General features: G+C 37.3%; 1 protein-coding gene across 4 annotated transcripts in view; it reads right to left on the reverse strand.

Moving 5' to 3' along the window:
* Positions 1-22,861, reverse strand: part of MIB1 (MIB E3 ubiquitin protein ligase 1) — a 135,485-nt gene that overhangs the window by 74,122 nt on the left and 38,502 nt on the right. For all 4 annotated transcript variants that reach the window (XR_012427259.1, XM_005587054.4, XM_005587053.4 and 1 more), the window contains 4 exons: positions 22,100-22,304; positions 7,002-7,185; positions 2,118-2,262; positions 39-172 (listed from right to left, as the gene is read on the reverse strand). Coding sequence is in view for 3 of the 4 variants with exons in the window: in XM_005587054.4 (XP_005587111.1) it covers positions 39-172; positions 2,118-2,262; positions 7,002-7,185; positions 22,100-22,304 (668 nt within the window). In the remaining variant the exon portion in view is untranslated. The remainder of the gene's footprint in view (positions 1-38; positions 173-2,117; positions 2,263-7,001; positions 7,186-22,099; positions 22,305-22,861) is intronic.

Below are 22,861 nucleotides of genomic sequence, written 5' to 3' on the forward strand. Positions count from 1 at the left end.
CTTTTTGTATGTTTCAAAATAATTTTTAAAATGCTCACATCCACATCTGGTCTTTTAAGCAAATCTTCCACTTTAGCAACATCTCCATTGGCAGCAGCCTTAACTAATTCTTCATTGAGGTCACCAGATTCTTGGGTTTCAAATAATTTCTTCAGGAGTTGTGAGAGTCTTTCTGTAAAGCATCAAATAAAGCTGCTAATATAGGAGGATCTCAAACCTTAACTATCAAGAAACAAATATTACCCAATATTTCTATAATCTTTTCCTATTTTATTATTTCCATCACTAATGTTATTTTTCTACTATGCTATAGATAACTACCCATGCAAGTTATAATCCCTACTATAAAAAGCTGCATTAAATGCAAGCCCTTAAGTATTCCAAGTTTTCTCCAATTCATGTATATCAAATTATAATTTTAGAAAAAGTAGTGCATTATATACTAATAATTCAAGATTTAAAAGTCATCGTAAAAAGTTTATGAATAAATACAGTACTATGGGAGTACCACAATGATACAAACTTCCTTTCAGGTTTTAAGGACACTACAGTGACTCTCAGAGCTCAATACTACAGACTTTAAAATAATTCAATCAATGATTATGATCAAAAGCAACAATCTGGCCGAATGTGGTGGCTCACGCCTGTAATCCCAGCACTTTGGGAGGCCAAGGCGGATCACGAGGTCAGGAGATCGAGACCATCCTGGTGAATATGGTAAAACCCCGTCTCTACTAAAAATCCAAAAAAACAAAAAAAATTAGCCGGGCGTGGTGGTGGGCGCCTGTAGTCCCAGCTTCTCAAGAGGCTGAGGCAGGAGAATGGCATGAATCCGGGAGGCGGCGGAGCTTGCAGTGAGCGAAGATCGCGCCACTGCACTCCAGCCCGGGCAACATAGCGAGACTCCGTCTCAAAAAACAAAAAAAAAAAAGCAAAAGCAACAATCTCTGTAATATCCGGGGACATATTTTAGGGACAAACCAATTTTCTTTAGGTTGAAACCAGACATTTAAGTGCTAATAACTTTCAATAAGTGCCAACTGATTGGTTTTGACAAAAACAACAATGAACCAGGGATGAATATACCTAAACCCTTTCATAAGGTATTTTTTTCTAAACAGTATCAATCAATACAGAAGCTACAAAGCTTTACTCCTGAATTCTTGGGGTACTTATTATGAAGCAGAGAAATCACAAAATAGGGCAAGGGACAAATGACAAAGTGGGCCAAGTCCACATAATTTGAGACTAGGCTATTAACTGTCCTTCACTCTTCTACTCTGTATGTAGTCAACCTACCATAATGTCATTTAACCTCAAGGTAAAAATAAACACCGGATTTAAATGTTAAGCATACTAGCAAATGACAGCAGGAAAGAATAAACAAAAAGGCAGAGGAAGCAGAAAGCAGAACAAAAGTAAAATTGGAAGTTACTTTATGCTTTCCTTTTGTTTCTTACTATTTATAGTTACAGTTCTATCTCCTTTTCCGGATGACAGCATGTACATACAGTAACTTGTAATATGTTGTAAAATGAACTGAGTCTGTGTATACAAAGCTGGAGCACAGGAAAGAAAGACTATGTGAATGATCTACTCAAGCATCCAGCAATTCACATTTTAACATAGTTTTCTACTCATGGTAGCATGTATAATAACTCATTAAATGGTAAGAGAAAAAATAACTGCGATGTAAAAATATACAAGAAGAAAGCCATCTGCTAGCAATAATGTTGGAAATACAGAAAAAATGAAGCAGTCTAAGAAAGTGATGGTTCTTTGGCAGAAAACAAAAGTTCTGACTAAAGAGTAGAATCTTGAATTTTAGGAATCTCAAATTTGATGTGGAAAATCTCCTAATACATCCAAGAAAAAGCACACATTTTATGGAACTTCTCCAGGGAGTACTTCGGCCAGAATAAAGGTTGTTCAACACACTAAAAAATAATAATAATTTTTAGTGAAAGTTTAAAGGTGATCAATATTCAAGTAAGGCTGTGTAATCTGGAACAAAGCTAAGCACATGTACAACATTATCCGTATATGAGAACTGGGGAATTAGCAAAGGTTTTAATGTAAACCATATTACTTTTAAAGAAACACAATATAAAACATACCACCAGATGCATTGCTAATGGCTGATCCTGCAGATGCCACCTTGGAAACTGCTGCTGGATTGTATGTCCAAGATGTTCCACAAACTTCCACCTTTAAATCACTGTCTGAATAAATCTGTTGTACTCGGCCAACTTTACCTAAAGTCTTGGGGAAAAGAAATAGATTCATATTTCCAAGTCTAAAGTATATGCCATAAAATCAATCACTAGTTTTTGTATGCTTAAAGTAATAATTTTACTTATTACTAATGAAAAAACTTTCAAAGGATAACCATATGGAAATGGGTTATTTGAATAAGTATAAATGTTAAAAAAATATCTTTTAATAATAATAAAACTACTTCTACAAGAATATGAGACAAATCATGATGAAGTCTATCCTATTCATATGAGTTTATAAAAATCTATTTTGATATTCAATCCTTCCTTTTTAAACCCATAAGGTACATTTTGAGAACTTGCAACTCAAGTAGTCTAAAATCTATCATCAATAAAACCTAAAAAAGAAAATCGGATTTCTAAAAACTTAAAAAACTAATTTGGACAAGAACGGCTCAAGCTTACATCTATGTTTAAACCCTTTTTGGAATCATCTGATTTCTGCCAGTTCCTTCCCTTCCTCATATTCCTAAACCTGTGCATTTTCCCAAAATTTTATTCCATAGGTTTTTACTCTTCTTCATTGAAAATTCAACCCACTTTGACAACTATCACCTTTTTTTTTTGAAAACACAAAATTACCCCTCACCCCCACATACACATAGTAATTCTAATTTTTTAACTGCCTATTAGACATTTTCACTTGGAATTTTCCATTATCATCTCAAACTCTATGAGGCTACATTCTTTCGTTTTTTTCTCCTCAACTTTTTATTATGGAAAACTTCCAAGAGATACAAAACTGGACAATAGCATACTGAATCCTCATGTACCCATCAACCATTTGTAACAATTATCAGCTCATGGCTAATCTTGTTTCCTTTATTCCCTACCCATGCTGCCCTCCAGTATTATTTCAGTGTGTACCTCCAAACAGTAAGAACTCTTTTTTTAGTAACATATTTTACAATGCTATTTATTATCAACTCAAAGTTACAATAGTTATATATCACAAAATTTCAGTGTTCAAACTTCCAATTACCTCATAAATTACCAGTTTTTTAGTTTGTTTAAATCAAGATCCACATAAAGTCCATACGTACATTTTTTTCTTTGCAAATTATTTGTTGAAAAACAGTTCTTTGTCTTACAAAGTTTCTTACCATTTGAATTTTACTAATTGGTGTAGTTTAGTAACTCATTGGCTCTCTGTACATAGTCAGCAAGAACCCCTTCAAGTTGGTTGCTAATGGCCCTAAGAAACCAGTGAAAGCTTCCTTGTTACCCGGTATGAGGCTCATTTTGTTCACCTCTTGTCAAAGAGCTAGAATTAGCCATTTCTCCAAAAATCCTTGGCTCCTTACTAAGAGAAAGGCTGCTTGCAAACCATAACCTGGGCACTAAGTTTAGTTATTACTAAAATGGTCACTGTGGAGGCATTTTCATGAATACAGCTAGGAAATAGGAGTTTTTGTTTGGGGCATTTTTTTCTTATTTGTTTTAATTTTACTTTAAGTTCTGGGATATATGTGCAGAATGTGCATGTTTGTTACATAGCCATACATGTGCCATGGTGGTTGCCTCACCTATCAACCCATCATCTAGGTTCTAGGCCTCGCATTGCATTATATTAGTTATGTGTCCTAATGCTCTCCCTCCCCTTGCTCCTCACCCCCTGACAGGCCGCAGTATGTGTTGTTCCCCTCCCTGTGCCCATGTGTTTTCATTGTTCAACTCCCACTTATGAGTGAGAACATGCGGTGTTTGGTTTTCTGTTCTGTGTTTCTTTGCTAAGGATGATGGCTTTCAGCTTCTTCCATGTCCCTGCAAAGGACATGATCTCATTCTTTTTTTATGGCTGGGAGAAAAATTTTGCAATCTACCCATCTGACAAAGGTCTAATATCCAGAATCTACAAAGAACTTAAATTTACAAGAAAAAAACAAATGACTCCATCAAAAAGTGGGCAAAGGATATGAACATACACTTCTCAAAAGAAGACATTTGTTTTGTTTTTAAAGAAGCATAAATCATGAATTCAAACACTCTTTTCATTCAAATTCAAGACTACAGGGTCTTTACCTCCTCTATATTATATCTGCATCTCCTTTCACAACTCTGATAATTCTGATCCTCAAAGTCAAAGGAGTAACAGAATTATCACACAAGTACTCATCTGTTTTTTGGTACATCTAACAATCTCGGAATAACAGTATCAACACTACTACATGCAATAAGATTTCTGAAAAGTGTTAAACATTTCATTTCCATGCAGTTCTTTAGGGTCTATTCTTCCTATGAAGATATAAAGAAAAATTAACTGTGTTTAAAAAATTACTTGGAATTTTCTCTCTACATGGTTATGCTAACAGAAACACATTTAGTTTCATTTGCTTCATTTTATTTTCCACTTTTAGGAATTTTCTTTTTAAATTTAATTTTGTTTTACAATTGTATTAAATATGTATGTGATTTCAAATCAAATCTATAAAACAAGACATATTCAAAGAGGTCTCCCTTACTTCTTTGCCCCTTATATCCTATTCCCTTTTTATATAGGGACACTTATTTTTAACTTCATAGTTTATCATTGCACTGTCTGCTTTAATACAGTTTGCATTGTCCTAATAGTTATTTTATATATATATAAAATACATATATATATCAACTTGGTTCCCTAGTATGTGCAATACTGAAATTAGTCATTCATGTGTCCTTACCCTACCCTTTCTCTTTTCTAATATTTTGATCTAAAATAATATTTAGTCCCAGTTAATACAACTAAAAGGCAAACATATTAAATTTTTCATGTGTTCAATTTCCACCCTGTTTTTTACAACTATACTTTACATTGTTAGAACACATAATCATTATATATTCTACCCTTTCCTTTACAACATTCATTTAATCTTAGTCCAACAAATCAATACATATTCCATGATCACTAGTCCTTCACTTGATGTCTCTTCAGTTGTTTTGGTTGTCTGAAACTCATTCTCTAGCAAATTACTTAGAAAGGACTCATGGGAACAAGAATTCTCACATATTCATAGCACAGTTATACTTGAAAGTCAGTTTGGTTACATATAAAATCTTCAGCTTATATTCTTTCCTTGAGTATCTTAAATGCTATCTCACTGTTTTCTGGCATAAAACACTGAGACGAGATTTTTTTCTTAACAGCAAAATAATTTTCTTTCCTTTAGGACCAATAACCTGCCTGGTCTTTTTTCCTGGATACTTTTCTCTCTTCTTGAAGATTCAGTTATTTTACCAGAATATGGCCCAATGTTTGTTGTTCTGGGTCAGTTTTCCCAGGTATGCAATGTGCCCCTTCAACGTTTAGTTTCAAATTGTTTTCTCCATTCCAGGAAAATTTTTCTAAAATTACAAATTTTCATATTTGTTTCATTTATTTGGGTTTTGTTTCTCCTTTCTACAAGGATACCTTGTATGTGTGTGTGTATGTGTGTGTGTATGTGTGTGTGTATGTGTGTGTGAGTGTATGTGTGTATATATATATGCTATTTCATGTTTGTTGCTTTCTCTGAAATACCTTTTGCCTTTTTTATTTTTAAAATTTTCCTGCTTTTTCACCTTCCATTTCTCTTAGGCATTATCTGTTGCATTTATCTGCTCTGCTCTGTGTTCCTTCCAGCTTAGTCTTCACTTACGACTTTTTCACTTCTTTTTAATTATTTCCTAAGTTATATCACCTCATTTCTGATTTCCTTCTCTTACATTTTTTCATTTTCTTAATTTCTTTTAGCTCATTTTTTATTTTTTGCATTTTTTTTCTTTTAAGAGTCAGTCTCACATTAGCCCAGGCTAAAGTGCAGTGGCTATTCACAGGCATGGTCCCACTACTGATCAGGGACTAGGCAGGATGGGAGGGGATGAGATGGAGCAGGTGTTGGGGCTGGATAGGAAGAGAAGGAGGTGCTGGCCAGGAGAAGAGACTGAACAATTACAGTAGAGTGGGGGTGACAGGATACTAAAAGGGATGTGAGATGAAGTACATGGGACAGGATGGAGGCACTGAATGGGACTGGAATGGAGGGACAGACAGGACAGGAGCTGAGAGGCTGAATGAGACAGGAGATGGCAGTAGGCAAGGTGGAGAACTACAGAGGAAGACACAGCAAGGTGGAGGAGGAAGGGAAACAGAACAAGGCAGCATAAGGGATGGCAGGGTGACACAGTAATACCAAAGGTGGGAACAGAAGGACAGAAGCAAGGGATACAGACAGGGAAAGGGAAGGATGGTTAAAGAGAGGGCAGAACAAGCCAATTTGTTTCTTGCTGCTGAACATTTGATGAAAAAATGACTAAATAAAAAATTAAACTGTAGCTCTTTGGAAACAAATTCACTCTATGAAAGCACACACATTTTCAGCTGCTCTTTCATGCTCAAGTTTTAGACGCAGGCTCCCAAATCAGGAAAGCTGCACTGGTCCAGCACTGCTAGAGACCAGATGGGCACAGACATGTATCATTCTGAGGTTAAGTATCAGGAAAACCACTGCTGACTTGCACCACATAACATTCTCCAATAACTACTCTATCAAAAAATATTAAATATTAACTGTAACCTTTTCTGGACCTTCCCAGGCTAATTTAACTGGGATAAATTAGAAAACTAAAAGCATGAGTATGTCTAGGTGTACATGGAGAATACAACTCTAGGAAGTTTTATGCCAATTTAATTTCTACATTAATTTACTTTTAAAAAACGACATAAGCATACTGTAATTTCCAGCCCAGAATCATTCTATACATACTTACCGGAAGCATCGCTTCAGCCCATTCTCCATGTCCTCTTTGTAGAAGTTTAATTCGTTCCAGGTCGTAACAAACTTGTACAAGATCACCCACTTGAAACTGCGAAGTGCCTCCTTCTGCACCTTGAGCAGCTTCTCCACTTCGGACAATGTTCGCTTTAGTGAGAACAGCAGGATTGAAGGTCCACCTACAAGAGCAAAGCTAAACCTCAAAATGGATAGGTTTGCTTAATTTTAATACAAAATTCGTAAACACTGAAGATCAAAAGAGTAAGACAATCCTTTGCAATTATATCCTGAACGACTTGTGTTTCCTTTATTTTTATATATATACATATACATATATATTTGTTTTGTTCTGTTTTGTTTTTTGAGACAGTCTTGCTCTGTCACCCAGGCTGGAGTGCAGGGGCGTGATCTCGGCTCATTGCAACCTCCGCCTCCCAGGTTCAAGTGATTCTCCTGCCTCAGCCTCCCAAGTAGCTGGGATTACAGGCACGTGCCACCGTCCCCAGCTAAGTTTTGTATTTTTGGTAGAGACTGGATTTCACCATGTTAGCCCACCTGGTCTTGAACTCCTGAGCTCAAGTGATCTGTCTGCCTCAGCCTCCCAAAGTGCTGGGATTACGGGCATGAACCACCGCCCCAGCACCTCCTTTTCATAATTTTAATATACAAATTTGGGAAAAGAGTCATCCATAATCTTACCACCTTAATACAAGTGTAAATATTTTGGTATACTTTTGTCTATTCTCCCCTGCATGTTTTTTAAAACTGTTATAAAAGTAATACATAATTACTGTTAAAAATTCAAAATTTCAGAAACATGTAAAGTAAACGTTCCATTTCACACAAACACCCTGGATCATCACTCCCATCCCACTAGAAACCACTATTAATATTCTACTCTGTGTCCTTACAGACATTCTATCAATATGCTGAATGACATTCATAACACAGTTGTTTTCCCATAAATGGGAATATTATATACATACATATGTATACATAGACATAGAGACACATACACACATATATTTTGTGACTTTTTTTCAGAGAATACATCTGGGAAGGTTTATTTTTTTAGTGTCACAGATACAGACCTATCTTAAATAGGTCTAAGAATACAGACCTAAATTGAATAGACCTTAATTCAATTTAACTGCTACAGAGTATTCCATCACTTGGATACATACTAATGTACTTAACTATTGTCCTATTGACTATCATTTAAAGTGCTTCCAAACTGTCACCCATATATACAGTGATGTAAAGACCATCCCTGTGTATACATCTTTGTGCACATGAGGTCAGTATTTCAGTAGAGATTCTTAAAAGAACTGTCTGATCAAAGTATACATTTCTTTCCAATTCCAGTAGAACCAAACTGCTCTACAAAGAGTGTATCATTTCCCCACACCACTACCAACTTAAAGGATAAAAATAGTATCTAGTTTTAATTTTCCATGCATGGATATTTGCCATAATTGTAATCATTGTATCAAACTAATTTGGATGCTGATGTCTTTATACAGGCATTTTCCATGCTGCTATCATCTTCAAAATAATCATTTTAATGACTACTTAATATTCCATCAAATAGATATACCACAATTGATAACAGAACACCTCCCCTAATTCCACACTGAATTCCAAGAGTAAAGGTTCCTTTGTCAAATAAGTTTCTACAATATTGGCATATTATATCCTCTTCTTAGTCCAAATGGTTATCAGCATATAAAAGACTGAGTGGTCACACCATATAAAAATCTGCTTACTAACTTTCTGTAACCACACAAGTAAACTGTTCTTTGTTTACTTTACTTTTTCTTTTTTTGATACAGAGTCTCACTCTGTTACCCAGGTTCAAGCAATTCTCCTGCCTCAGTCTCCCGAGTAGCTGGGATTACAGGCACGCACCACAACACCCAGCTAATTTTTGTATTTTTAGTAGAGGCAGGGTTTTGCTATGTTGGTCAGCCTGTTCTTGAACTCCTGACCTCGGGTGATCCACCCGCCTCGGTCTCCCAAAGTGCTGGGATTACAGGCGTGAGCCACGGCACCCGGCCAAGTAAACTGTTCTTTCCAAAGCAATCACAAAGAGAAAAAAGTGCCTCTGACCAGTTAAAAATAAAAATCATATACACGAAGTTTTCTCTCAGCCATATCAACAACAGTGCCTTTTATCTCATTCTCAATTACCCAAAATTTACTAGACTTACTATCCTGCCCAAACAGAGCAGCCACCACACAAGTGCTCCCTCTGCTGAGTGCTTTTCCCAGTGAAACCCAGTCTATCTTTTAGGTTTACTCCAAGTGTTAATTATCCCTCTGCAGTTTTCTCTAATTTGCCCAGTAATGACCACTCTTCTCTTACACTCTCAAAAAATTCTGAATACTTACCAATCATATTATTTTTAACATGTTATCACAGTTATTTCCCATTCTATCTATCCAAGCTAAAAAGGAAACCCCTTCAAAGCAGGAGACGATGTCTCATCTTTGTGATCCTAGTACTAATCACAGGGCCTAATACAGAATAAGTACTTAGTAAGTTCTGTTGGATAAGGAACAAAAAGATCTTCTAGAACTCAAGTATCATATTACCGTTAGCACTCTACTGCCCAAGAAAAATTTCGAACAAGAAAGAATTCTGGGCCGGGCGCGGTGGCTCAAGCCTGTAATCCCAGCACTTTGGGAGGCCGAGGCGGGTGGATCACGAGGTCAGGAGATCGAGACTATCCTGGCTAACATGGTGAAACCCCGTCTCTACTAAAAATACAAAAAACTAGCCGGGCGTGGTGGCGGGCGCCTGTAGTCTCAGCTACTTGGGAGGCTGAGGCGGGAGAATGGCGTGAACCCGGGAGGCGGAGCTTGCAGTGAGCCGAGATCACGCCACTGCACTCCAGCCTGGGAGACACAGCGAGACTCCGTCTCAAAAAAAAAAAAAAAAAAAAAAAAGAAAGAATTCTGCAAATACTCCTCCTAATTTAACACAAAATGTGTTAGTACATGCTAATCAGAACTTAAGTCATATCCTTAAGATTTTTTTCCTTTTTATTTATTGACTGATAGGCAATAATTGTACCTTTTTTTTACTTCTTTTATTAATGACAGCTTTAAGATGTATTTCACGCACCATAAAATTTACCCACTTAAAGTATATAATTCAGTGGTTTTTAGTATATTCATGGAGTCGTACAACCATAACCACTATCTAATTTCATTTTTATTATGTCGTAAAGATACCCCATAACTATTAGCAGTTACTCCATATTCACCCCTTTCCCCAGGCCCTAAATAACCAGTCATATACTTTCTTGTTTCTATGGATTTGCTTATTCTGGATATTTTATATAAATAAAATCACACAACGTGATCTTTTGTGACTGGCTTCTTTCACTTAGCATAATTCAAGATTCATCTATGTTGCAGTATGTGCCAGTACTTGATTCCTTTGTGGTATGTATGAATATATCATATTTACCAGTTGATAGGCATTTGGGTTGTTTCTACTTTCTGGAGCTTAAGAATAATGCTTCCACAATATTCATATACAGTTTTTTGTATGGACATACATTATTAAATTCTTTTGGGTACACACCTAAGAGCGGAACTGCTGGGTCTATGGTAACTCTATGTTTAACATTTTGAGAAACTACCAAACTGTTTTTTAAAGCAACCCAATTGTTTTACAGTGTTACCAGCAATACATGATGGGTCTAATTGCTTTACATCCTCAACAAAAGTTGTTATTTTTTTTTATTCAAGCCATCTTAGTGTGTGAAGTGGTATGCCATTGTGGTTTTGCTTTGTAGTTCCCTAATAGTAATATCAAGCATATTTTCATGAATGTTGTGAACAGAACCACGTCCCCTTAGAATTCATACGCTGAATCCCTAACCCCCAATGTAACTGTATTTACAGATAAGACCTTTACAGAAGTAATTAAGATTAAATTGGGTATTACAGGTGGGTCTCAAATACAATAGGGCTGGTACGCTTATAAGAGGAAGAGACATCAAAGATTTCCCTCTCCAAGTGCACACAGAAGAAAGGCCATAATGAGGAGAGAAGGTGGCCATCTATAGACCAGGAAGAAAGGCCTCAACAGAAACCAACACAGTTGGCACCTTGATCTTGAACTTCTAGCATCCAAAAGTGTGAGAAAATACTTTTTTTTCTTTTTTGAGACAGGGTCTCACTCTGTCACCCATGGCGGACTGCAGTGGCGCGATCATGGCAAACTCCAGCCTTGACCTCCCTGAGCTCAAGCAATTTGCCCACCTCATCCTCCTGAGTAGCTGGGATAACAAGTACATGCCATCACAGCTGGCTAATTTTTTCTTTTTATGTATTTTTTGTAAAGACGGAGTTTTGTTATGTTACCCAAGCTGAGAAAATAAATTTCTATTGTTTAAGCAACCTAGTCTGTGGTATTTTATTATGGCAACCCTAGCCAAATAATACAATGACATTATTAACCAACTCTATAGCGTATTTTCTTTGGAAAACTGTCTATTCAAATCCTTTGCCCATTTTTCTATTAGGTTTTAACTATTGAATTTTAAGAGTTCTTTATATATTCTACATAGAAGTCCGTTATTAACCCATATAATTTGCAAACTTTCTGTCTCATTCCATGGGTTGCCCATTTTCTTGATAGTCTCCATTAAAACACAAAAGTTTTTAATTTTGATGAAGTACTATTTCTCTACTTTCTCTTTGGTTGCTTCTAATTTTGGGGTCATATCTACTAAACCATTGTCTAATCCAAGGTCATGAAGATTTATGGCTATGATTTATTCTAAGAGTTTTCTAGTTTTACCTTTTACCTTTAGGTCTATGTTCAATTTTGATATAATATTGGTGTATGGTGTATAGTAGGGGTTCAACTTGTTTGTTGATATCCAATTATCCCAGTACCATTTGTTGAAAAGACCATTCATCTCTCACTGAAGTATCTTGAACTCTTGTCAAAAATCAACTAACCAGCCAAGTGCAATGGCACATGCTTGTAGTCCCAGCTACTCAGGAGGCTGAGGCAGGAGGATCTCTTGAGCCCAGGTGTTCTGTGCTATAGTGCGCCATGATTGTGCCTATGAACACCCCACTGAACTCCAGCCTGAGCAATCTAGCGAAACTCCATCTCTTAAAAATAAATAAATAAATATATAAATAAATTGACCTAAATGCAAGGGGCTTATTTCTGGACTCTCAATTCTATTCCATTAATCCATGTCTAACATTACATCACTAATATACTATCTTTATAACTGTAGCTTTGTGGTTAAGTTTTGAAACCAGGAATTGTGAGATCTCCAACTCTGTTCTTCCTTTTCAAGACTATTTTGATAACTGTGGGTCCCTTGAATTTCCATATGAATTTTAGTATCAGTGTGTCAATATCTGCAAAAAAAGTACCAGGATTTTGATAGGGATTACACTTAAATCGGAAGATTAGTTTGGGAAATACTGCCATCTATTGTGGGTTGAATTATGCCCCCTTCCAAAATATGCTGAAGTCCTAATCCAGGTATCTGTTAATGTTACCTTATTTGTAAATAAGGACTTTACATATGTAATCAAGTTAAAGTGAGGTCATACTGGATTAGGGTAAGCCCTAAATTCAATGTTTAGTGTCCTTATAAGAGAGTCATGCACAGATACCCACCAAGAAATATAGACTCACAGGGAAGAAGGTCATGTGAAGAGAGTGGCAGAGAATATAGAGTGATGCATCTACAAGCCAAGGAAAAAGGATTGCTGGGAAGCACCAGAAGCTCAGAGAAAGGCATACAACAGATACTCCCTGAAAGTCTCCAGAACAAACCAATCTTGCCAACACCCATAAGGTGGACTTCTAGCCTCTGAAACTGTGAAAGAATAAATCTCTGTTAAGCCACCCAGTTTATGGTAATTTGTTATAGCAGCCCTAGGAAACTAATACACCATCTAAACAATATTAAACCTGATCTAAGAACATGGAATGTTTTGTCATTTATTTAGGTCTTCTTTAATTTCTTTCAACAATGTTCAGTAGTTTTCACTGTACAAGTCTCGCATCTCCTTGGTTAAATTTATTCTTAAGTATTTTATTCTTTTTGATGCCATTATAAATGAAATTGTTTTAATTTCATTTTCATATTGTTCACTGTTAGTGTACAGAAATACAACTGATGTTCCTGTATCAATCTTGGTTCCTGCAATCTTGCGGAACTCATTTATTAGCTACAACAGCTTTTGTGGATTCTTTGGGTTTTTCTATATACGATATCAGGTCATCTGTAAACAGAGTTAGTTTTACATCTTCTTTTTCTTTTACTTCTTCCTTTTATTTCTTTTTCTTACCTAGTTGCTATGACTAGAACCTCTGCTACAATGCTGAACAGAAGTAGTAAAGTGGACATTCTTGTCTTATTTCTGATATTAGGGGGTAAGTATTCAGTCTTTCATCATTAAAGATGATGTTAGCTGTGGGTTTTTCATAGATGTCCTTTATCAAGCCAAAGAAGTTCCCTTCTGGTCCCAGTATTTTTAGTGTTTTTATCACGAAATGGTGTTGGATTTTGTCAAGTACTTTTTCTGCATCTACTGATATGATCATGTATGTTCATAAGATTTGAATACAATCAGACCTAATGCTATACCTAGGTAAGCACCTTAATGTTAACTTTTCTTATTCTGTATAACATCCCTTCCCCCAAAGAACCTCAGGGAGTTAGCTTCTTTATGTACATGTCAGTAAGACAACTATTCAATTTATTGATTTTTCTTTAAAATATTATAAACTTACTAGAGTGAATTAGATATATTTTGGCCCAAATAAAATTAAAAAGACATCCCTAGCCTCCAAGAAACTTGCAATTTAGAAATCAAATGAATTTTAATAGGTAAAAGTAAACCTAAATAGATGAAGAGTATAAGCATATATAATACTATGGAGAGTAAAAGGAGAGAGGAGGTTCCCATATCATATAAACTCAATATTTATAGGATGTAGAGGAATTAATCCAGGTAACGAGGGAGAAAAAGAGGAGCGGGCATTTTACCTAAAGGGAGTAGTATGTTAAAAGGTACAGAAGTGAGGAAATGCACACAATTTTATATTGCTGATAAGGATTAGTGTGTGTGTACATATCTGTGGCAACACCAAAATCGCAGAGCAGAAACAATCTGGCTTCACCCTCCCCAATAGAAAACCAAAAAAAAAAAAAATATCTAGCACCAGGATTATCACCAGCAATATCCCAGAACTCAAGTCTGAAGCTGAAATGATCCCTGGGGCCAGAGATATGAAAAACTCCAAGCAGATAATAAAAGAAACAAATTTCTGAATCTGCAACATCCTTCCCCCTTCTACCAGGCACAAAGCACAGAAAACTCCCCCAGGAATCACAGTCTCTACCCTGGAAAAAGTGAGATCAAGGCAGAGAGCCAGCTTCCCCACCATCTTGGGTTCCCTTGCAGGAAAATTATTCCTGCCTCAATCCACAGGAAGCCTTATGAGTACCTGCAGGAAGAAAAATCCCTAAGGGTAGCTACAGTCAAAGAGAAGATACAGGACTAGCAAGCCTGGCCCTTGAAACTCTGCTCTTTATCTCAGCCAAAACAGACATCAAATCAGAGTAGCTGTTCAGCAGCACTATACTGTAGGAGGCACACATTCCATGGGTCTTCTGGCCATAAATCCCTAACCAGACTTCCCACACAGCCGAGGTACCACTTTTGGGATCCGCTCCCACTCCTTTCTGCCTAATTCAGGATGAACAGAGTTCCAAACATTTGTGACACCCAACGCAAACTGGGGCTTAAAGCACCATTTAGTTCTGAAAAGGAGGCAGCAATCTAGAATTGAGGGGATTCAACAGGCAATTGCAAAGAACCTCTAAGCAAGTATGCCCTAGAAAGACCAAAACAAGCAGACAGCAAAAACTAGAAAAAAAAAAAAAATGATCCTTCAATATGAAGCCATAAAAGGCCGATAAGAAACAAAATAAACAGGAAGCCAATGGACAAAGCAAAGTGCCAATGACCAACCCTAGTAAGGCAGCAATGTGTAAGCTCTCAGTTAAAGAATTCAAAACAGCAGTTCTAAAGAAACTCAGTGAACTCTAAGATAACACAGAAAACCAACTCAGAAAGTTATCAGAGAAATTTAACAGAGGTGGAAATACGTTTTCAAAATCAAACAAAAATCCTAGAACTGAGAAATATATTTGTTGAAATGAAAAATGCATCAGAGGCTCTCAACAGCAGAATTAATTAAGCAGTGGAAAAAAATAAAAACAGTGGGACTGGATATAGGCTATTTGAAAATACACAGAAGAGAAAAAAGAATGAAAAGGAATGGAGAAGGCCTACAGGATACACAGACTAACCTCCAAAAAGCAAAATTGAGTCAATGGCATTCAAGAGAGAGTTGAGAAAGAACAAGGGGTACGTTTATTCAAATTATAACAGAAAACTTTCCAAATCTAGAGAAAGATAAAAGCAAAAACTATAAAAAAAAAAAAATCAATGTACAGCAAGGTCAGAAATCATCAAACAAATAAAAACCAAATAATAACCAAATAGACTACCCCAAGACATATACTAACCAAACTCTTAAAAGGTCAAAGACAAAGAAAGGATCCAAAAATAAGCAACAGAAGAGAAGGAAATAACACATAAAAGAGCATCAATTCATCTAGCAACAGACTTTTCAACAGAAACCATACAGGACAAGAGAGAGCAAGATGACATATTCAAAATGCTAAAAGAAAAAAACTGGTAATTAAGAATACTGTACCAACCAAAGCTTTCCTTCAAACATGGAGGGGAGATAAAACCTTTCCCAGATGAAAAAAAGCTGAGGAAATTAATCACCATCATTTCTTACAAGAAATGGTAAAGGGAGTTCATCAATCTAAAAGAAAAGGATAGTAATAGCAAAAAGAAAACATGTGAAGATACAACATTCCCTGGTAAAAGTAATTACACAGATTCAGAATACTCTAATACTATAATTATGTGCAATCCCCTCATAACTCTAGTATAAGACTAAAAGACAAATTTATCAAAAGCAAACAGTTAAGAGATACGGAATATCAAAAGATGTAGACAGAGACAACGAGAAGTCACAATGTGAGGAATTAAAAAGTGTAGAGTCTTTTAGTTTTCCTCTGTTTGATTTTCTTTGTAATCAAAGTTAAGATGTCAACTGTTTAAAATAACTTGTTATATGTATAATATAGGGTCAAGCCCTACTGGGCCTATGGGTTTTTTTCTTCGTGTGCAGAGATGAGAGAGAAATCCTCATTGGGCGCCAGATATAGGGTGCAGCCCTACTGGGCCTGTGAGTTTTTTTCTTCGTGTGCAGAGACGAGAGATCGTAGAAATAAAGACACAAGACAGAGATAGAAGAAAAGACAGCTAGGCCCGGGGGACCACTACCACCAAGACATGGAGACCGGTAGTGGCCCCAAGTGCCTGGCCGCGCTGTTATGTATTGTATACAAGGCAAGGGGGCAGGGTAAGGAGTGTGAGTCATCTTCAATGATAGGTAAGGTCACACAAGTCACATGTCCACCGGACAGGGGGCCCTTCCCTATTTGGTAGCTGAGGCGGAAAGAGAGAGCAGACAGCTTACGTCATTATTTCTTCTATGCACTTTTCGGAGAGATCAACGGCTTTAATACTTCCACTAATTCTGCTACTGCTATCTAGAAGGCAGCGTCAGATGTACAGGGCAAAACATGAGAATGGACCAGGGGTGTGACCGCTGAAGCACAGCATCACAGGGAGACATTTAGGCCTCCGGATGGCTGTGGGCGGGCCTGACTGATGTCTGGCCTTCCACAAGAGGTGGTGGAGCAGTCTTCTCTAACTCCCCCAGGGAAAGGGAAACTCCCTTTCCCGGTCTGCTAAGTAACGGGTGCCTTCCCATGCACTGGCACTACCGCTAGACCAAGGTCTGCTAAGTAATGGGTGCCTTCCCAGGCACCAGTGTTACCACTAGACCAAGGAGCCCTCTAGTGGCCCTGTCTGGGCGTAACAGAGGCTCACACTTGTCTTCTGGTCACTTCTCACCATGTCCCTTTAGCTCCTATCTCTGTATGGCCTGGTTTTTCCTAGGTTATAACTGTAGAACAAAGATTATTATAATATTGGAATAAAGAGTAATGCTACAAACTAATGATTAATAATATTCATATATAATCAAATCTATAATCTATTTCTAGTATAACTATTATAACTATTCTTATTCTATATATTTCCTTTATTATATTGGAACAGCTTGTGCCCTTGGTCTCTTGCCTCAGCACCTGTGTGGTTTGCCACCCACATATAAGATGCTTTCTGTAAGCTTCATGGTAACCAGGAAGAAAAAACATATAGTAGCTATACTAAAAATGAGCAACACAGGGCTGGGCGCAGTGGCTCATGCCTGTAATCCCAGCACTTTGGGAGGCCAAGGAGGGTGGATCACTAGGTTAGAAGATCGAGACCAGCCTGACCAACATGACGAAACCCTGACTCTACTAAAAATACAAAAATTAGCTGGGCGTGATGGCATGCGCCTGTAGTCCCAACTACTTGAGAGGCTGAGGCAGGAGAATTGCTTGAACCTGGGAGGCAGAGGTTGCAGTGAGCCAAGATCACACCACTGCACTCCAGCCTGGCAACACAGCGAGACTCCATATCAAAAAAATAAAACAACGCAGGCTGGGCGCAGTGACTCACACCTGTAATCCCAACAGTGTGGGAGGCTGAGGCAGGAGGAATGCCTGAGGCAAGGAGTTCAAGACCAGCCTGGGCAACATCGTAAGACCCCATCTATATAAAAAAAAAAATTTAATGACCATGGTGGTGTGCACCTGTAGTTTCAGCTACTTGGAAGGCTAAAGTGGGAGGATCGCTTGAACCCAGGAGTTCAAGGTTTCAGTGAGCTATGATCATGTCACTGCACTCCAGCCCGAATGACAGAGTGAGACCCTGTCTCAAAAACAAAAAGTGATAAAATTTGTTTAAAAAATACATTAAAACATACTACCAAAGAAAATCACCTAACCACAAAGGAAGAGGGCAAGAAAAAAAAAAGGAAGAGAAGAGTTACAAAACAACCAAATAACAAATAACAAAAATAGCAGTAGTCTTTACCGATGAATAACAATAATGAATGTAAATGAACTAATTCTCCAACTAAAAGACATAGAGTGAGGCCAGGCACAGTGGCTCATGCATGTAATCCCAGCACTTTGGGAGGCTGAGGCGGGCAGACCACCTGAGGTCAGGAGTTAGAGACCAGCCTGACCAATATGGTGAAACCCCATCTCTACTAAAAACACAAAAATTAGACGGGCTTGGTGGAGGGCACCTGTAGTCCCAGCTACTTGGGAGGCTGAGACAGGAGAACTGCATGAACCCGGGAGGCAGAGGTTGAAGTGAGCCAATATCGTGCCACTGCACTCCAGCCTGGGTGACAGAGTAAGACTCCATCTCAAAAAAAAAAAAAAAAAAAGACATAGAGTGGCTGAATGTGTAAAAGAAAACAGCTTTAATGACCCAACTGTGTACTCCCTACAAGAAGTTCATTTCACCTATAAAGACACATGCAGACTGAAAATGAAGGGATGGAAAAAGATATTGCACACAAATGGAAACCAAAAAAGAACAGGAATAGTTACACTTTTATATCAGATAAAATAGACTTTAAGTCAAAAACTGTAAAAACAGACAAAAGTCACTATACAATTATAAAGTGGTCAATTCAGCAAGAGGATATAACAATTACATACGCACTCAACACTGGAGCAACCAAATATAAAACACAAACATCAACAGATCTAAAGGGAAAGATACACTGCAATATCTTTAATAGTAGGGGACATTTCAACATCTAACTTTCACTAATGAAGAGATCACCATCCAGATAGAAAATCGACAAAGAAATATCAAAGTTAAACTACAATCCAAACCAAATATACTTAACTGGCACACAGAATACTTCATCCAGCTGCCATAGAACACACACGGTTCTCATCAGCACAAGGAACATTCTCCAAAAGAGACCACATATTGAGTCACAAAACAAGTCTCACTAAATTCAAAACAGGTGAAATGGTATGAAGTATCTTTTCTGACCACAATAGAATAACACTAGAAAGAAATTAGACATTATCCTGAACAATGAAAGGGTCAATAAAGAAATTAAGAAGGAAATTTTAAAATTTCTTGAAACAAATGAAAATGTAAACACAACATATCAAAATCTATGAAATATGGAAAAAGCAGTAGCAAGAGGGATATCTATAGCAATAAACACCTAATCAATCATTTAAAGCCAGGTGCAGTGGTTCATGCCTATAATCCCAGTACTTTGGGAGGCCGAGGTAGGTGGATCACATGAGACTGGGAGTTCAAGACCAGCCTGACCAACATAGAGAAATCCGATCTCCACTGAAAATACAAAATTAACCGGGCGTGGTGGCACATGCCTGTAATCCCAGGTACTCGGGAAGGTTGAGGCAGGAGAACCGCTGGAACCCAGGAGGCTGAGGTTGCAGTGAGCTGAGATCACGCCACTGCACTCCAGCCTGGGCAACAAGAGTGAAACTCCGTATCAAAAAAATAATAATAATTTTAAAAGTAGGAAGATTTCAAATAACCTAACAATACAGCTCAAGGAACTAGAAAAGCAAAAACAAAGCAAATACAATAGTAGAAGGAAGAAGTAATAAAGATCAGCAGAAATAAATGAAATTGACACAATAAAAAGAGAAAATATCAACAAAATGAAAAGCTGGATTTTTCAAAAGATAAACAAAATCAACAAATCTTTAGGTAGACTAACTAAGATAAAACCAGAAGACCCAAATAAAATCAGAAACAAAAATGGGGACATAACTGATACCACAGAAATGCAAAGGGTCATGACAGAATATCATGAACATCTATATACCAACAAATTGAAAAATCTAGAAGAAATAGATAAATTCTTGTACATAAACAACCTACCAAGATTGAGACATGAAGAAATATCAAACCTGGCCAGGCAAGGTGGCTCAACTGTAATCTCAGCACTTTGGGAGGCCGAGGTGGGCGGATCACTTGAGGTCAAGAGTTCAAGACCAGCCTGACCAACATGGTGAAACTCCACCTCTATTAAAAAATACAACATTAGCTGGGTGTGGTGGCACATGCCTGTAATCCCAGCTACTTAAGAGGCTGAGGCAAGAGAATCATTTGAACCTGGGAGGCAGAGGATGAAGTGAGCTGACATGGTGCCACTCGAGCCTGGGTGACAGGGGGAGACCCTGTTTCAAAAAAAAAAAAAAAAAAAAAAAAAAATATATATATATATATATATATATATAAATATACAACCTGAACAGACCAATAATGAGTAACAAGATCAAAGAAGTAATAAAAATGTCTCCCATCAGAGAAAAGTCCCAGGGCCTAAAGGTTTCAATGCTAGATTCTACCAAACATTTAAATAAGAACAAATATCAGTCTTCTCAAACTACTGTTGCTTTTATCGGCCAGGCGAGGTGGCTCAAGCTCCCAGCACTTTGGGAGGTCAAGGTGGGAGGATCACTTGAGGCCAGGGGTTCAGCGCCAGCCTGGGCAATATGGCAAGACCCTGTCTCTACTACAAAAAAAGTTTTTAATTTAAATTTTTAAAAAGAGAAAAAAAGAAAATGGCTTTTCGGATGCTGGCAAGAACACACAAAAAGGGGAACACACGTAGACTGTTGGTGGGACTGTAAATTAGTACAGCCACTATGAAAAACAGTATGGAGGTTCCTCAAAACACTAAAAACAGAACTACCACATGATCCAGTAATCCCACTGTTGGGTATATATACCCAGAAGAAAGAATATCAGTATGTCAAAGGGAGATTTGTACTCCCATGTTTACTGCAGCACTATCCACAACAGCCAAGACATGAAATCAACCTAAGTGTTCATAAACAGACTGAAAAGATAAAGAAAATGTGGGCCAGGTATGGTGGCTCATTCCTGTAATCCCAACACTTTTGGAGGCCAAGGGAGAAAGATCACTTGAGACCAGGAGTTCAGGACTTGCATGGGCAATACAATGAGACCCCTTCTCTAAATAGAGAATAGGATAGAATAGAATAGAATAGAATAGAATAGAATAGAACAGAACAGAACAGAACAGAACAGAACAGAACAGTGGTACATATACCCAATGAAATATTACTCAGCTATAAAAAGAATGAAATCCTGTCATCTGCAGCAACATGAATGGAACTGGAGGTCATTATGTTAAGTGAAATAAGACAAAGAAAGAAAGACAAATACCACATGTTCTCACTCATATGAGGAGATATAAAGCGTGGATCTCATGGAGATAGAAAGTTGATTGGTGGTTACCAGAGGCTGGAAACAGTAGGAGAAAGGTGGGGATGAGAGAGATGGTAAATGTGTACAAGACTACAGTTAGAAACAGGGAAAAAGATCTAATGTTTGATAGTACAGTTAGGCAACTATAGTGAACAACTTGTATAGTTCAGAACAGCTGGGGAAAGGAATTGGAATGTTCCCAATGTAAAGAAGGGGTGATGTTAATACTGATGGTTGTCCCAATTGCCTGTTTGATCATTACACATTGTATGCATGGATGAAAACATCACATGTATCCCAAAATATGTACACCTCTTGTGTATCAATAAAAAGAAAAAATAAGAGATGACCCTGGAGATATGCACCAAAGGAGTTTTAATGTAAAACCCTTCCCATTCAGGGTAGACTGATATAGTCCATTACCAACACAGAACTTTTAGGCTGTAGTTAGACCTAATAGTGATATAATGTATTCTCCTCTTGAAGGAAAAATAGTGTACAGAACACTGTATCATAAACATCCTCATATAAATTCACATATACACACAAGAGACACAAACACACACACACACGTAATTCTTACCATTTGTTTCTCTCCACCTTACCAATATATACTCTGGATTTTTACTTACCATCTAAAAGCTAGCTTTAATGAGTATTTGGGTGTATCACATTATTTGCTTTCTCTAAGACTCTTTTCTCTATATTAGCTTTATTTATCATCATCAAAAATTGATAGATATCACCAACCTATTGCCACTTGGATACTGTACTACAATGTCATGATCTTCATCGATGCCACAAACAGTTCCAGTTGTAGTTAAAGTCTCAAACATTCCATCAGTCCATCCTCCATGACCATGCTGCAAAGACTGTACAATTTCTAGGTCGAGATCTATATTTACCAGGTCACCAATCTGCAATCCACCAGGATTCCTGTTGCCATTCTGCTCACCTGTGGAATGGCAGGTGAATTTCAGAGACAATTGAATAAAGGAGGGAAAAAAACTCACAACAACATGCAGCTGTGTTATCTTTAAATAACATGTAGATATTTTAGTTTCAGGTACCGTCTAGTTTTAAAAGGTCTTGAGAACTCACTATAAGTATAAAATTTTAGAACTAGAAAGCTTTTTTTAAAAAAAGAAAAAAGCCAAACAGACTCAAAAACTGAAATAATATGATGAGTTATAACAAAGACTGAGTAAGAGTAGAGTCTATAAAAGACAATTCAACTTTACATCAGAACACAAAGTTCCAGGTGTTGAAAATACTCACTTTTATGCCTGGATAACTTACTACCGCTGTATCAGAACCACAATAACTAACTAGAGAATATGAATGAAAGCCTGGAATTATTTTTTCCCTTAAGTGCTTAGTACTATTTCATTTTAACAAATGGTTCCTGTGATTCTTGCCCTAAAGAGCATTTTAAAATATGTCAAAGCCCATTCCCCAGATTATTTTCAAAAGCTAGTTCTGAGATGAATTCAAGATCATGAAACATTAGGC

Source organism: Macaca fascicularis, chromosome 18 (assembly GCF_037993035.2).
Source record: "Macaca fascicularis isolate 582-1 chromosome 18, T2T-MFA8v1.1".
NCBI lineage: Eukaryota > Metazoa > Chordata > Mammalia > Primates > Cercopithecidae > Macaca > Macaca fascicularis.